Source organism: Myxocyprinus asiaticus, chromosome 35, assembly GCF_019703515.2.
Source record: "Myxocyprinus asiaticus isolate MX2 ecotype Aquarium Trade chromosome 35, UBuf_Myxa_2, whole genome shotgun sequence".
Classification (NCBI taxonomy): Eukaryota; Metazoa; Chordata; class Actinopteri; order Cypriniformes; family Catostomidae; genus Myxocyprinus; species Myxocyprinus asiaticus.
The window spans coordinates 13000709-13017699 of NC_059378.1; the positions used below are offsets into that span (position 1 = coordinate 13000709).

General features: G+C 38.2%; 1 protein-coding gene across 2 annotated transcripts in view; it reads right to left on the bottom strand.

Moving 5' to 3' along the window:
- Window positions 1–4290: 4290 nt before the first annotated feature.
- The window catches only part of LOC127426002 (prickle-like protein 2), a 138894-nt gene continuing 126193 nt past the window's right edge, over window positions 4291–16991 (bottom strand). For both annotated transcript variants that reach the window (XM_051672407.1, XM_051672408.1), the window contains 6 exons: window positions 12393–12506; window positions 12129–12266; window positions 9805–10008; window positions 8177–8363; window positions 6347–7201; window positions 4291–5810 (listed from right to left, as the gene is read on the bottom strand). In XM_051672407.1, coding sequence (XP_051528367.1) covers window positions 4921–5810; window positions 6347–7201; window positions 8177–8363; window positions 9805–10008; window positions 12129–12266; window positions 12393–12506 — 2388 coding nt within the window. In that variant the 3' untranslated portion in view covers window positions 4291–4920. The remainder of the gene's footprint in view (window positions 5811–6346; window positions 7202–8176; window positions 8364–9804; window positions 10009–12128; window positions 12267–12392; window positions 12507–16991) is intronic.

Sequence of the window (16991 nt, forward strand, 5' to 3'; positions counted from 1 at the left end):
TTTTAATGTTGTGGCTAATCAGTGTATATACTGTATAATACAGTCAATTTTATAATATATATATATATATATATATATATATATATATATATATATATATATATATAAATTAAAAATTTTGGTAAAATAACTCATAAGAGACCAAGTCACAAGACTTCATCACCTAAAATTTCCTAAATATGCACAGACAGGAGCATTTTTATGAGCTTGTGCTTATCTGAGCCACAGTTCTCTGTGCTTAACTCTGCCACATAATCTCATGATCATTTCAGCCAAGAGGAATGCAGGAACATTGGTTGATTGGTGGCCATATGTCATTGCACATATTTTCATTTAGCAAATTATCTGAAATCTTCAGGGAAAAGCAGACATGAGCCACTGCCCTTAACAGCAAAGACAAGTTTCAGAGTTTTCATCATAAGTCACACTTGAATTATCTCACAATTTCATGGTTTTGCTTTGTCTACAGTTTCAGACCTCAGTGTTCCCCTAGGAGCTATTATTGCATATTGAAACACTGAATCATGCAGTCGGTGGCATTTTCAAATCATTTCGCTTTACTTTCAAAATACACGGTAGAAGTAGCTCTTTCCACTGTATCCAGCAAAATACAGACTTTAAAAATTGTGACTAAATGACCAGCAAACAGGAAACGTGTTTTATGTGCTGAAGAGGCAATATGTATTGATCAACAGAGCAAAAGATACCAATGAGAATTAAACTGCCCTTTCTCTGCACATTCACTGCACTGTTGAAATCAACTATGCAGTCTATGAAAGTATTAACTTTTGGTTTGTAGCCTGGTATACAAAAAAGGCTTTTTGTGCAGGCCTTCTTTCAAAAGTTCTAAGAAAGATTAAATAAGCATTTATTTTATTCATTTTGTATCAATAGGTGTCCCTTCTTCTGCTGAAAATGTCTGCAAAGTTCTCATGATCTGAGGTAAAGGAGAGAAAACAGAAAGGGACAGGAATAATTCCTCCCTGTCACTTGGCCAAAGCTCTAACGTAGATCACATGTTTATGCAGCTGGTCCTACCATAACACTGCCAACTCAAGCTCTTGCTCCATGACTCTTCTGACCACCAAGTACATATGAGGACAAACATTCCTCAGACAGTAGCGCAAATCCTCTAATGTTTCGGGTCTGTCAGGGGCATTAGTACTTTGCCACTTTTAAACAAGTCTACAGTTCAGATACATTTTTCAGACTTTGAGCACATGGGAGTGTGGTAATGGCTTATACATATGAAAACCACAAATGTGTTAGTGAGCAGTTAAAGTAGCATTCGGGGTCTAGGTGTAATATGATAGCTGAATGTTTCTGCTTCACTTTGCCAGTATGGACTGGAATGTACAGATACACAGTCCAGATATACATAGGCATTTCCTTTTAGCTTGTGCGAAATTGATAATGACACAAATGTTTTTCAATGTTCTTAACTTCTGACACTTTTTGACCAGTGGATTTCCATGACCTGCCCACTCATTGTTACTGGATTAGGATTTTTAAAAATGTTAATTACTTCAGACCGATTTGATAAATCTTTCAAACAGTTCTGTGACCCAGATTGGCCAATTCACTGAAAAGAACCGACTCAAAGCATTTGCTCACATCTGACATCACTATGGCTTGCGAGCAAGTTTGACTCTATAAATGCATTTTAGAGCAGAAAAAAAAAAAAAATTCTAGTTAAATATAGAAATTTCCATGAATTTCTATGAGGCCTTATTTTAGTCTCCATTTTTTTTAGATTCCCTGACATTTGCAGGTTTTCCATGACCATGGGAACCCTGTAACTAAGAATAGCCCAGACCAAAAATGAAAATTCTCTCATTTAGTCAAATTTATTTAATTCTAAACCCAAATGAGGTTTCTTCTTCTGTGGACCCACATCTATCATATCGCTTCTGAAGCCATGGATTAAACCACTGAAGTCCTATGGATTACTTTTATGCTGCCTTTATATGCTTTTTGGACCTTCAAAGTTCTGGCCACCATTCACTTACATAGTATGGACCTTCAGAGCAGAGATATTTTTCTAAAACTATGTTCAGCAGAAGAAAGTCATACGCATTTGGGATGGCATGAAGGTGAGTAAGAGAGTGTTAATTTTTTTGGTGAACTATCCCTTTAATGTGTAAATAATGAGCTGCTTAACATTTTCCCCACAGTTAAAATCCAAAACTGAAGGTAGCTCAAAGTTAAAATGCTGAATTTACCTTAGATCTGTAATTAGCAATGAGGTGTATCAGTAAAACCAAAACCAGACATTTGGATCATTGCTTGCACTGTGGTATTTTGCATTAATGCATTGAGCAGATGCCAAACATGTTTGTGTCTTATCGGAGTCAGAGATCACAGAATCCTCTGATGATGAGGAACCAAGAGCTGGTCAATCAAATCTCTCACAGAAATACTTTAATTTCCAATACAGGACAAAAATCAGCAAATTAATGTGCATGCCATTACCATGTTCTCTACATTATTAGTACATGATTCTATTAATACAAAATATAAAAATATGTCATACGTCATTTACAGAATTTATATTACATCCTTAACTTAGTGAATTTTCTTCATTCGATTGCGTATATACATCTCATTACTGACTAAAATGGGCTTTTCAGCCCAAAGCAGTAAACTTTCAGAACTTTTCAGGAAAAAAAGGCACTATGCCTGAATGTTTTACATAACGAACAATTGCACATTAGCTGTAACAAGCGCGGCAACAGTGCTGCAGAGAAAAGGTGAATAAAACAAATAATAAAAAAAAAAATGTAACATACAGAATTTGAAAAATTCAAATGGGAAAACAAGTGTATGCAATGCATTTAAGGTGTGAAATTAAATTACTGTGCATTATTCACTGAAAGTCTCACAACACTGAAAAACCTTTCAACAGTTATTTGCAATGGACCTTAGTCAGGGTAAATGGCATATTTAACTGTGCACTCAGTAAACTTTGTTCATTTTGCACCGTCACCTAGTAGTGTAGATAGAGCATAATGCAAAAACAGAAGTTTATTTACTGATGCCGTTGTATAAATGCACTATTTGCAGTCAGCCATTAATTAATATATTCTACAAGTGAAAGCATCCGATTACAGGGGTTTACTCAGACAAAAGCTATTAATATTTGGCTGGTCACATGATCTTAACATGGCAGGGCTCATGAATGTGCACCCAGCACAATATGTAGAATAAAGCAGCCTTTTCTCTGATATGAATAGAGTCTTCATATCATGTGAATGTACATTAGCGGTAGACTGATATATCGGTTTTACTGATTAATCTGTGCTGATAGTTGTTTTTTGGAACAATCGGTTATCTGCAAAAATCTATGCCAATTGTTTTTTTTTATTTCTCCCTGTTCCTCTATGGCCGGCACTGGAATATTCTACAGTTAGAACAACTTGGTTCTACAGTATGACGGCGGCCTTTAGAGATGAAATAAAAACTATCACTGACTGACAATATTCATCCAGATTTTTTTCCTTACTTCAATGCAAATTCTGTTATTATTATTAGATAAATCAGGTATTTTAAATAGAAGTGAGGGCATGAAAAACAATATGGAACTATATGGAATCATGCCCCATCAGCACATACATTGTCTAAAACTCCATATCTTTTGAATAATAAAAAACCTCACCTGGTGAAATATATACAGTACTGTGCAAAAGTCTTAGGCACATAAGATGTTTCACAAAAGCATTTGTCTTAAGATGGTTATTTATATCTTCAGCTTTAGTGTGTCAATAGGAAATATAAATGTTAGACTCCCAAACATTACTTTTGCAAATAGAAAAGATTAGAATAGAAGAACAGGAAGCCCTGCAACAGATGTCATGGCCCCCACAAAGCCCCCCACTGAACATTGTGTCTGTCTGAGATTACATATAGAGACAGAAGCAACTGTGGTGAATTCTCCAAGAAGCTTGGAACTTCCTATCTGCCAACAACCAAGAAAAACTGTGTCCAGGTGTACCTAGGAGAATTGGTGCTGTTTTAAAGACAAAGGTGGTCACACCGAATATTGATTTTGCTTTTTTATGTTTACTGGACTTTGTATGACATTTAGTGATAAATGAAAACTATTTATTTCATTATTTTCTGAAGACATCCTCACTATGCAACATTTTTCACAAGTGTCTAAACCTTTCGCACAGTACTGTGTGTGTGTGTGTGTGTGTGTATATATGTATATATATATATATATATATATATATATATATATATATATATATATATATATATATATATATATACACACACACATATCACACACACACACAATCATTAATCCGATTAATAAATAGGCTTAAAGCTTAATTTGGTTAAAAGGCTCAATTAAAATACTTAAATATAGAGCATTGTAATGGAGCCATGTCTCTGTCATTTTAAAATAAGAGTCCCAAAATAAGCAAGTGTATTTCGGGCTTGTTCACAGTCACGTGTAACGCTCTTTTTTTTTTTTCTGAATATTACTGGGATTTTGGTTGCACAAGAAACTACATCTGGGATTGTATTCATTTTGGACTCTTGTGGACTCTATGCCCATCATAGTAAGGAAAGGCTAATAAAAGTTTTTTTTTTCCTTTTTTTACATTCTATAAATCGGTTTTAAAAACTATCGTCCGATTAATCAGTTATCTGTCTTTTCCACAAACCAATTATTGGTATCAGCAAAATCCACTTTCGGTCGACCTCTAATGTACATGATTTTGAACTTTTGTAAAAAATACTATTCTACTAGTTTAAAAGTTAAGCAATGAGAAAAATATTTAATAAGTGCACCTTTAATTTGATGCAAATGGAAACAAGACTCGCATCAAATTAAAAATGCCGTCTACCCTGACTAAGATCTAGGATGAAATCTTGTTGTACAGACTGTGCAGGGTGCAGCAGGCGTAACTTTTAGGAGATAATGCAGTTTTTGCTTTTCCTACGTTTGCGTGTGTGTAATTGTCCACGGCTCCCAAACTGATTGGATGCGCCCGGTCCTGAAGAGTATTTGCGTAGTAACTCTTCGCTGGTCATATACCTCAGCTGTACCGGTCTGGGAATGGGCTCACCCAGAAAATAACCTTCATCCTCTGACTCAGAAGATGAGGAACATGTTGAGCACCAATCATCATCATAATCACACTGGTCCCACGAATAAAGGCTCTGATGTCGGTGTGGGGCGGGGTTTTGAAGCGTCAGGTCAGAGGTTGTCCGAGGGCAAGGTCTGAACGGCTGCTGCCTCAACCTGCCACTTCCACCACAGTGTGGGTCCCGTGGCCCACGAGGAGGAGGAAACTGGTCGTAATCCTCACGAACATGAAGCTGAGAATGCTTTCGGGCTGGACGGTGCTCAGCAGCAAGGTTAAGTGCATTTTCTGAACGTGAACGTCTGGAACGGTGAGAGCGGCGATGGTGGTGTCTTCGGCGTGGCTCTTCCTGGTCGACGCAGCGGCGGCGATTCCGTTCGCTCATGGGTGGTAGACGAGCGTTGTTGGCATTGCTCACTAAGCTTGCTTGATCCTCCTCTTGGTAGGCAAATCCAGGTGGCAAAGCATTAATTCCAGGAAGTTCACAGGGGTATTGCCCAGGGAATTTGACTTGCATCGGGGCCTCGAGCTTCTGGTAGGGCTGTGCGGAGTTCAGGCTGCGGAGCGATTCTGAGCTGTGGAACTGTACAGAAGAGTTAAGTGTGCCCATATTACTCTTTTCAGACACATTCATGCCAGAATCTTTGCTCAAATCTGGCATTGAGAAACGAGACAAGTGCTCCTGCCGTTTACTGCCGTCATCTGCAGAGGTGCCTGCACACAAGAAACACATGTAAGATAGCTGTAATGTTCTATTACATCATTACCAGACCATAAAATAAGTCTGGCAATATATTAAAGAGCTGGACAAATAGCACAACTGTAAAACATTGTTAAATGATGATCTGTTAAAGACCCTGTGAAGACCCCAGTATTCTTTCCATTCTTGTTGTATATCCTATTGAAACAGGAAATTTGGTTGGGGTACATTGAAGGGTTCATCTCTTTATTTTTTAAATAACCATTAGCCTTTAATTTGTGTCACATCCACAAATCTTTTGATCTCATGGGGCTTCAACAATTTCACTGCTTAATCCCCCAGAAACAACTGATACCGATATATTGGCACCGATAGTTGCTTTTCCGAACTATCAGTTATCTGCAAAATCTATTCAATAGTTGCAAACAGTTTTTATAACAGGTGAAATAAAAATTGGTTTATTGGCCATTTCCACCAGCTTAGTTATCATATCAGCAAAATCCACTATCAGTCAACCTCTAGTTTCTAGATTAAAAAGAATGCAATGTACCTGTAGCATTAGACAGAGCCAGTGACACCACTGAGCCATGTGGCGTTTGCTCCAATGGTGTGAGTTGCTCGCTAAAGCTAAGTGCACTGATGGGGTTCCTGCTGCGGCCCATCTGTGGCCCAATTTCCTTCTCTTTCTCCCTCTGGAATACATGCAAGCTTATGGACCGCTTATCCATGAAGCTGTTCGGTGGAACTTCACTAAAGCTAGCCTGTGTCCTCATTTTGGGTGCGTAATAGTCCTCTGGTCCCGGCTGGAACCAGTTCTCATTCAAAGACTGTCCTTTTAGAGCAGAAATGGGAGGTCTCCTCGATTCCTTAGGCCAGGGATCTGCTGGGAGACCAGGGGATAGATTTGAAGGATAAGAAGTCCGGATGTTGCATTGACTGAGTAAATGAAGAGGGTTTGAAGAGAGTTCATTATGGCTCTCATATCCATACATCTCCGAATGTGTCTTCCAGGATGGGGGTTCTCGAGTCAGACTGGTCGTTTGACTGGACAGACTAAGCAAGTCCATTTGAAGGGAAAGTGGGTCAACATCAGCAGAGTAACACCCTGCAGAACCATTCCTCCCCTGGCCCCTTTCCACTTCAGAACCAATGTTATTGGTGCTCTTGTTGGATTTGGAGTTGCTGTGCCGAGCCTCACGGGAACGAGCGCTCTGGAAAGCAGAATCTGATAAATCAGAGCTGTTTTGGTCATCGCCGATGCTACACACCCGAGAGCAGAAGATCTGACCCTGCTTAGGTAGAAAGGGGCGGCCGAGCAGAGACTTCTTACAGCGGGCACAGCTAAAACAGGCTTCGGTGGCATGCCAGTGTTGGCCGTCATATGTCATCTGTCCTTGGTCAATACCTGGAATACAACACAATCAGAGGACTTACAGTATGTACATATGACCTGTGTGTAATGCATGTAACACAGGAAAGTATTGCACTCATAAACCACATTGCATTACTGCAAAAGCACAAGTGAGTAATCTTTTAGGCATGGCGTAAAAAATGTTAAAAAAAGATTTTGTAGCACTTAACGTTTTTGTATTCTGTGAAGAGTTTACAATCCACACTAATGGATATATTATACAATGGTGAAAAGTTTGTAAATTACAATAATTTTCCATGAGCAACTTCACCTTTATAGCAGGATTAATGCGAATGAACATACACGGAACAAAGATAGAGTAAAATTGCCTCCTTCCCATGAGGTGTAGACTTGTTTACAGAAAACTGATTATACAGCACGCCACATACTGCAGAAATACATTATATCGGAATCACAGCTCTTTTAAAAAGGCCCTAATGGACAACATCTGTTTTCAAAACCTTCACTAATGGTTCCTGTTTATAATCAGTTTCACAAAATTACTTTGTGGTCCTGTGTGGAAAGTAATTCAAGATTTGAATTTCGATGAAACAAGCTGCCAAAACTCGGCTCAAAGTGAAAGCCAAATTCTACGGCTAAACTCAAACTTGTGTTGCGGCTCTTAGGATATGTTTTGTATTATTGCTTAATATCTTTTATTAATATCTGTTATTAACAAAAGCAGGTCAGTCGTCCCTTAGCAGTTGCAGCAGTGCAATTTCTGCAGAAGCAAAGATGAGGAACTTCTGGGATAAGTAGACTAGCATCCCTGCTTAAAAAAAAAAAAAAAAAAAAAAAAAAACTTAAAACAGCCTAAGATGGTTTGCTGGCCCAAATAGACCAAACCCCTCTAAATCTAGCCAATAAAAATCATCTTAACCAGATTTGGAGACCAGCAAACCATCTTTTCAGCAGGGATTGAGTAAACGCAAGGCAGGGAGACACTGAATCTGATTGATGGGCTCTTACCAATGTGTTCCCCACAGGAGTCACAGTATTCTGCATACAGCGACTCAAAGCAGGTGCAACAGTATGGACGGCCCTCTTTCATGATGTAACGCTGGCCGCCCAGAACCGTTTCACACTCAAAACAGCAGAAGTGTTTCATGTGCCAGTGTCTGCCCTCTGCTTCTGTGCACTCATCTGCAAAAATAATCTGAGAGACAAAAACAGAAAAGAACAGAGCAACAGAAAGAGAGTGAGACAGGAGTGAGAATTTCTGCAGTGGCAGAAAACTATTGATAATAATGAAAAAAATAATCGATTAGTCATGGACAACCATAATGTGGTGAAACGCTATGGTGAAACCCCCCCCCCACCCACATTTACTAGTTAATACTTATTTGGTAAATTTGATTATTTAAGGCCAAGCGCACACTACTGGATTTACAGTCAGTGCCCAGTGACAAACAGTCTTTTGTATTCTGTCGTTTGGCACGCACACTATATGGCTGATCGCAGACTGTGAATGATCAATGCTAGGATCACAAGAACAGTCTAATAACAATGGCTTAATCTCAGTCACTGCCCTGTTATTGGACACTTTCACTCAGGGATTAAATTAATCCTGATTTACTGTGAATAGTGAATTTCTACAATGCAATCGGTAACTAAAAACGTTGCGTCTGAATAATGCCACATACACGCCCCTGGCTGTCAGTGTAAGTCCGTAAGAACACTGAGTGCACCTTTAAACTGTTCGCTGATTTCAAACTGTGAAAAGGTTTTAATCACTTTATACAGTATTTTAAACCATTTTTGCACACAATGTATAGAAAACATTATAGTGACTTCATTTTGAACATTAGGCAAGATGGAATATCAAATTAAAATGATTAATAGAAGGAGATAGCAATTTTAACGGATTATTAAAATAGTTGTTAGTTGCAGCCCTAGCTGAAAGGACAAAATATACTGGCACTGCTGAGGCAACAGACTCAGTAATTCAGTACAAAGATGAAGTTCTGTAACCATGGTAATTGTGCAATGTATTCAGCTGTCTTGACATGAAATGTGAACTAGAGAAACTCAAGGCTCTTTGTATGCCATCTTTAACTACAAAACACGTGTGAGACTATTAACTATTTTAATTTTTCTTCTGTACATAAGGTGATATGATGCTTTCAATGGTAAAATAATACCATTTCCTCCTGTCCCAGTTTAACATGATTGCCTCTGTATAAGTAAGCCAATGATAGATTGATAGCTTACCCAAAGTGTAAACACTGTGGCTTTTTAAATATTGCTCTATTCGTTTTGAACATCCCAACATAGCAACATCGGCTGAACCAATGGCACAAGTTTGGGGTGGGACAATCTATTTTTTACAATTCCGCCTGGTGATGCTAATGGCATAGTATTTACACACTTCACCTTAAATACATATCAAAATGTTTCTCCATAAGATATCTGTACTATTTTGCGACCTCACACCAGACAGGAACAGCTAGAAGTGTTATAAAAAGTATTGTTAAGCCTATATTACACATATCTGCAGGGTTTCATTGGGGACTGATGGATTATTGCAGCATACTAATATGACATTTATTAATGCCAAGAGGTTTAGGTCCAGTAACTGCAGAGTGAGAGTGTCTTACCTCATCACAGGCTGAACAACGGGGTTTGAGTCTCTCGGCATGGTGGCGGCCACAGTAGATCTTCCCATCCTGGTAGAAGTAGATAAGATCCACCAGCAGCTCGTCACACATGCTACACACAAAGCACTGTGGGTGCCAGCACACCCCATGACCCGCTCGTGATGCAAAGACAGCAATGTCACCTCCATTTATCTGTCCTCCACACTTATATAAAAAATAAATAAATTAAAAAAAAAAAAAAAAATGCATGGAGTGTTAATGGGTAAGAAAGAGTTAAAGGGAGAGCAGTATAAGCACAGAGTCTCAGTGACATATATAGGTAATTTAGCAGCAGGGTGAAAGATTAGATCAATAAGCTCTGCCCAAGACCCATTCTGAGCAACCTTGAGTATGTACAGCGACACAGTGCATGGGGAAAAAAGTTTTGATTCTAAATTCTGAATGACTGAGACATGTTTGAAGCCACTGTAAAATGACTAATAACACTCCTGTGACAGCACATTATATATTAAAGCACCAAGTTGCTAAATAGCTTGGCAACTTACTGTTAAGTTAATGAATGATATTTTTTTTTTTTGAAAGAATGGTTTATTTTATAAAAGCAAGGAACCAATGTGCGTTACAGTGATTATACCACAGGTTAGGGGGTTTCCTCTTTGTGTCGTGATTAAAAACACCCCTTTTGCGTGGTAAAACCACTGTAACGCACAGCCTCTCGCAGCTTATTTCTTTAACGGACAAGTGGCAACTCGATCTCTCTTTGAGAACAGAAATGCATAGCTGATATTAGCTGATCACAGTGCTGGTTTCTTCATTAAAGATTCTGCTCAGCATTTTCCAATATCAGATGCCATGCGTAGAGTGAGCAAATGTTTAATGGGATAGACAGATGTGTGCACCTACCCACAAACACACTTCTGAGTCAGTTAATTTCGAGACCCATTTTTATTGAAAAGACTGCATCCTTCAAGCCCAAAGCATACTTTGGTTTGACCCGAACACTTGGCTTCTGCATACCGTTGAATGCTAGCCTTTCAAAGTATACTTCATTTAACTATGCTCGCATACACAGGCGGTTGGCGCATGTGTGCTATTACTGCTATGAGAGACTGGACTACTAATCTTCAAGAGTTTAGACCCATAAAGAGGTCTTTATATTCCTTCAGACTCAAGTTATATAGATGCAGGTATCTCCTGACACACACGTTCTTGATGTGCACATTCACTGTTGTTGTTTACACAATCATCTTCTATTGTTTACTGGCGATTACATGTTCTCCTTGCGCTTTTTCGTGACAGTAAGGACTCAAATGTAAGTGTTGCCACCTTATGGACCCACTAATTAGTGCAAATAATTCCAGGTGCATGCGCATACAGTGTGTTCAGAGTATGCGCGGTTAAGGCACGGTCACATTTGCATGATGAAATTCCATGGGCGAAATAGTCATCTTGATGGGAATCCATGCAATGGACTTTCGGTTTTGAAGAATTTCCTCTTGTGGATTTTCAAATTTGGTGAACTTGGACAGGTGAATTCACCACGTTGACAAATAGGAAGTTGCTTGGTTTGGCAGTGACCTCTGTGTGGGTGGTGCTTCTGAGTTTCTTTTTAACTTAACTCAACCAGCTGCTTGGCAATTCGTTTTTTGATGGTTTCACAAGAGTTCAACATCCACCCACGCCTTCTTTGCCTTCGGAACTTCGCCTTGCAAAGGTAAATGTGACCGCGCCTTTAGAAAAATCATGCCAAACGCATTCAGTGCTTGAGCACTCTGCTGATGACGAAATTTACATCACGCGTCCTGAACGCAGACGTTTAGCATTCGCGCCTGACCGAAGTGTACTTTGGGTTTTCGACAGCACTGGAGACTAACTGTGGCAAAGCTGAGGATAAATGTAAAACATTCCACAAAAGCCAAACTATGTCATTGTGACATCTGTTCCTGAGAGCTAAGAGAAGGACAGAGAGAAGCAAGGCAGGTGGTCACACACATGCATATCCAGCTTAGACTCAGCTCTAATTCACTTACTGGCACTTACACGACATCCCAGGTGGGCTAACACACACACACACACACACACACACACACAATGCAAAGAACATCTAAAGAGGTAGCTTTACAACCCACTAGAGGTGAAGGGGAAATAGATTTCAAAATGTTACAATATTTTACTTCACTGTACTGTATCACTATTCAATCGCCAAGAATCAATATTTTAGTTATATTTTCACATTCAGTTCCAGGAAAAATGAAACTAACCACCATTCAGAGCAATTTCACTTAAGCCAATCCACACACAAATATGAACACTTGAACACACACCTGTTCACATATTGCTCCAGTCATAGTCACAGGAAAGGGCCTGACGTTACCACGGCCCAGGTTTTCTCTCTTTCTCTGGTTACTAAAGAGCTTCAGCTCCCTCTTTTCCTCATCATCCAAACTGTTACAGTATCGTACCTGCACAACAAGAGCTTGTGTCAGTGGTGTCTCAAAAATACACACACTGTAAATGATGACAAGCACCAATGTACATGCATTCCTTGAATGGTGACCTTTTCATGCAAGACACCATGGTGATCTTACCTCGTTGTCATGTGGGGGCAGCTGATGCAGAAGCTGTTTGATGCGATGTTTCTCCCCAGGACTGTTCACGTATGGTACCTTATCCTCTGGCAAAGAACTATAATACTGATGCACCTGAAATGACATGGGAGAACATTACATCTATGAATATACCAATATATACATACATACATACATACAGCAGAGGCGGGTGGTGCTTTTCAAGAGTGGGCAAGCACAGATGTCCCTTAACAATAGCAAAAGTGTACTTATATCTATATGTATATATATCTATATATATATATATATATATATATATATATATATATATATATATATATATATATATATATATATATATATATATATATATATATATATATATATATATATATCTATATATATATCTATATATATATATATATATTAAATTTTATTTTAGTGCAATGTTTCTCTAAAAGCTGCTTATTAAACTCCAACTTAAAGGTGCACTCAGTATTTTTTTCCTCATTTAAAATGTTTTACTTCTAAAGAAATGAATAGTAATTTTGAAACATATGTATAAAATTATAACCACTCATGTGAGATGAAGAGTTCAGCCATATCAATAATCTTATAAAAGCTCTTTTATTCTACATGGAGCAGGGGTGCCATGTTGGCATCACATGAAAAGCTGAACACTACTCACTTAATCTCAGTAACTGCCCTGTTATTGGAACTTTCATTCATGGATTAAATTAATCCTGGTTTACTGTGCATCGTGAATTTCTGCAATGGGATTGGTAACTGAAAACTACTGTGTTTGAATGATGCAGCATTCAGGCCACTAGGTGTCAGTGCAAGCCATACTTTGACATACTTCAAAAAATTACTGAGAGCACCTTTAACAATAAAATTACTTAATTGACCAAGCTTAGAACTCTTTTTTTTTTTTTTTTTCCCCCAGTATTTATTTACAAATGGTAATAAGAATGAAACAAGACTGTGAAAGATGAACTACAATTAAACAATGTATTATAGACACAGTTAAAGTCTGTTGTATCTCAGAGCACTACAGGTGTGGAATTGTTTTTAAATTTCAAACACTTTCAGGCAGTGTTAATTACTAGCCTTTTGTTGAAAAGTCCTGCCAATCTGAGAGCTCGTCCAATCATCATATAGAGAAGCTAGGCTTCCAGGTGGGACAAAATACACTGATTGTTTATTAAACATTGGGCTTTTCAATCAGATACGTTTTCCAATACAATTAGCACATATGATACTCTCATAGACTCCCAGTAAAGCCCAGCATCCAGGGACCCAACATTACATATTCAGAGCGTCTGGTCCAATATACATTAATTTCTTTAGAGAATTTTTTTTCCCCCCAAAGTGTAGACATGATTCATGCTACTACAACTGAGCTTTCAAAAACACCAGGTTTGCAAGTGGAGTTTTTTGGGGTTTTTTTTGGGGTTTTTTTTTTTTGGGGGGGGGGGGGGGACCAAAGAGTTGTTCACAAATGGTTTGTTGATCAGCCAAACACTAGAATGATTTTGGCACTTTGGTGACAATGTCACAAACACAGGGGTGGAATTTCTATAACCCTGTTGTTGTTAACCCCTTCCCCCCCATTTCCCCCAATGTCCTTGCCATTCACACATGAGCTCTCTCACACATACACGCACAGCTATAGCAGTCAGGGTGATTTATGGATGACCAATGCAGAGTTAATGGAATCTGTCCTTCCAAACCCTCCTGACGTGCTTATATGGGGATCCTTTATCTCAAGATAATGTGATGTATGTCCAGAGCTCATCCCAACTTAATTAACCATAAAATGACATAGTTGTCTTATCATAGGTCTAAATCCTATAATTATTGTATTTTGGCAAAATAGTGGCTAAAGTATTTAGGAAGCAAATAGGCAAGCTTAGCAAGTCATAATATGGTCCTGGAGCCTCTGACCACCCAGCCAAACCTATCTGATGGGCTAATGGCTTAATCTGATATAGGGCGGGGGCCCATCTGCCTCTGTCTCCATACCAAATAAACAGCGAGGAATAAATAGAGATCCTATAAAACAATGCTGAATAGCTACTGAGACACAAATTGTTACAGCTAATGAAATATAATACATGCAAGCACCATTGTTCACCGTAAAGGTGTGTAATTTTGACAAGATTTGGCTGACTGCATTTAGTCTCTGCTGGTAGATGCAACAACTACACCATTGTGCGGCCAAAAAAAAAAAAAAAAAAAAATCTCTTAATTGATGGTCATTCAAAAGCAGCCAAGGAAATATTTTTTTTGCTTACAGCCCCCTGCTGAAAAAGGTGGTACTTCAATCTTGAATCGCTCAGATGCTAGAAATATTCTATATTACAGACAAGGGTCATAATTAACACACAATTTATATAATTGATCTTACTGAATTAACATGTTAAATCAACAGCCCTAGTTTTAACAATGGCTGGGAAACATTTGGTACGCTTCTTCAGTGAGGTATGGGAGACTTTCCAAAACCTCTATCCATGTCCGGTGTTTAATGTATCCCCCTAATAAAAGAGGTCTCTTTAAATATGAGCCGATGGCACTTCCGTTGCTTGTGTTGGCCAGTACAGAGTCAGTAAGGGGTTTGTGAAGGACCAGCACAGAGGTTCTTGAGGGATAGCTGAAAATTTCATGAAACACCAACTGTGGTCTGGTCCTAGTAAATTACAGTGCAGACATCCAACAACAACACTCTCTCCTCAATAACACAATCTCTGGGCCAGCACACAACTGTCAAGATGCAGTGATGAGAAGGACATGGACCCGAAGCCCAAAGCACTCACCCAGAGGAGCAGCTTGTGAAAATAACTATAATCAGCAGGAAGGGATCTGGCAACCCGCACCAGTGTCAAGGGATCTGGCAACAGCATTTGAGTCATACAGAGAGAGGGTGAGGACAACGCAAAAAGCTCGATTTCAGGGCAAACTAACCAGAGCCCAAACAGCTGTTTTCCATTGAATAAATAAAGACAATGTCTCAGAGAAAGGAGACCTACTGGATGCTGGATGACACAGTAAATCCACATAGACCCCATAACACAAAATCAAAATAAATTGTACTTGAATAATAATCAAGTTTTAATTTAACTGAATATATAAGCACAGGCAGTACACTATATCACGCACTCATTCAAACTGTGGCTACTTGTATTTTTGCGTGTGTATCCTCCTTACAAATAAAATACATGTACATTCTGAATACATTCTCATATGTTCGGAACAGTATACTTACTACCTTACTATAACTTTTTCTGCAGTATATAGATACAGCATAAATAGTAAGAGTAGCCTAGTATGGCGGTATGAAATTGCAAACTCAGCCATAGTGATCTATGAATACAAGCCTTATTATGGTCTCTTAATGCATCTGACTTCCCACCAATAAACAATACCAATGCTCCTCTTTCTCAGCTGGTTTAACATTAATATATTTATTGAAGAAAAATATGTGGTATACATATTCTGTGGCAAATGCGGTTACTAAGATGACTCAAAATATCATGGCATCAGATTTCTAAAGCAGACTAATTGGATTACTCAACTAATTCTACTCATGTGAGTATTTGGGAGTGTATGTGAATGTCAGAGAGATTCTGGAGAAAACAATGTTGGTCAATCTTCAAGACTAGCCTTTCACATTAGTGGTCGATCAATATGGGTTTTTCAATGGCTGATACAGATATCTAGAGAGCATGATGGCCAATACAAAAGTTGAAATACATTTTAACAATTCAGACACTCAATTTAAATATCAAAGTGAATTGAACAATTTATACATTATTTACTCAAATTCTCATAAAAACCAACAAACTTGAAAACAAAAATGGATTAAATCCATTGACAAATCTATTGGAAGATTTTATAACTGACACAAAGGAAAGTTAAGACTTCTGTTTATCAGCCTAGTGGCAAAATGGGTAAATATCAGCAAATTAAATTGGCCTGGCCAATACATCGGTCTATCACAATTTCACATGTTTGGTATAAAGATGTGCAAAAGAACATATTTTCATAAACTAGTCAGTGGGTTGTCTGATTGACAAATACTTATCAGTCTTAACCCTTTAAGCTCTGAAGGTGTTTTAAAGATTTCCTGTTTCCGTGGCATACTCAAAATGAAAGGAATATAACATGACCAAAAAAAAAACAAAAAAAAAAAAAAGAGTCAAGTGTTTGGGATCATTGTACTCTCAGCCTAAGAAACTGATGAAAAATAAGAAAAGAACTTGAGCCAACTTTTTTTTCCTGATTTGACATGATATACCTCAGGGTGTATATAAGGTGGCTCCAAAAACTGCTTTTGTTTTGTTCCCAATCATGTCAACTGCACAAAACTTTGTGTATCTAATACAAAGTTATAGCATTACAAAAATAATTTATCCTAGTGTCCAAAAGCCTCTCCCAACAAATAAAATAATAATTGTACATAAACTAATTACACATGCAAATATAACAATGACTAGAGGTTTGCATAGCATGTATACAGGATTTTAGTAATGAGATTTCACAGAATGAGTTTCATTCTGTACCATGAGTCCTCATTGCGTCTGTGTGATGTACTTGGAGCCATCTCCTGGTGGCCATATG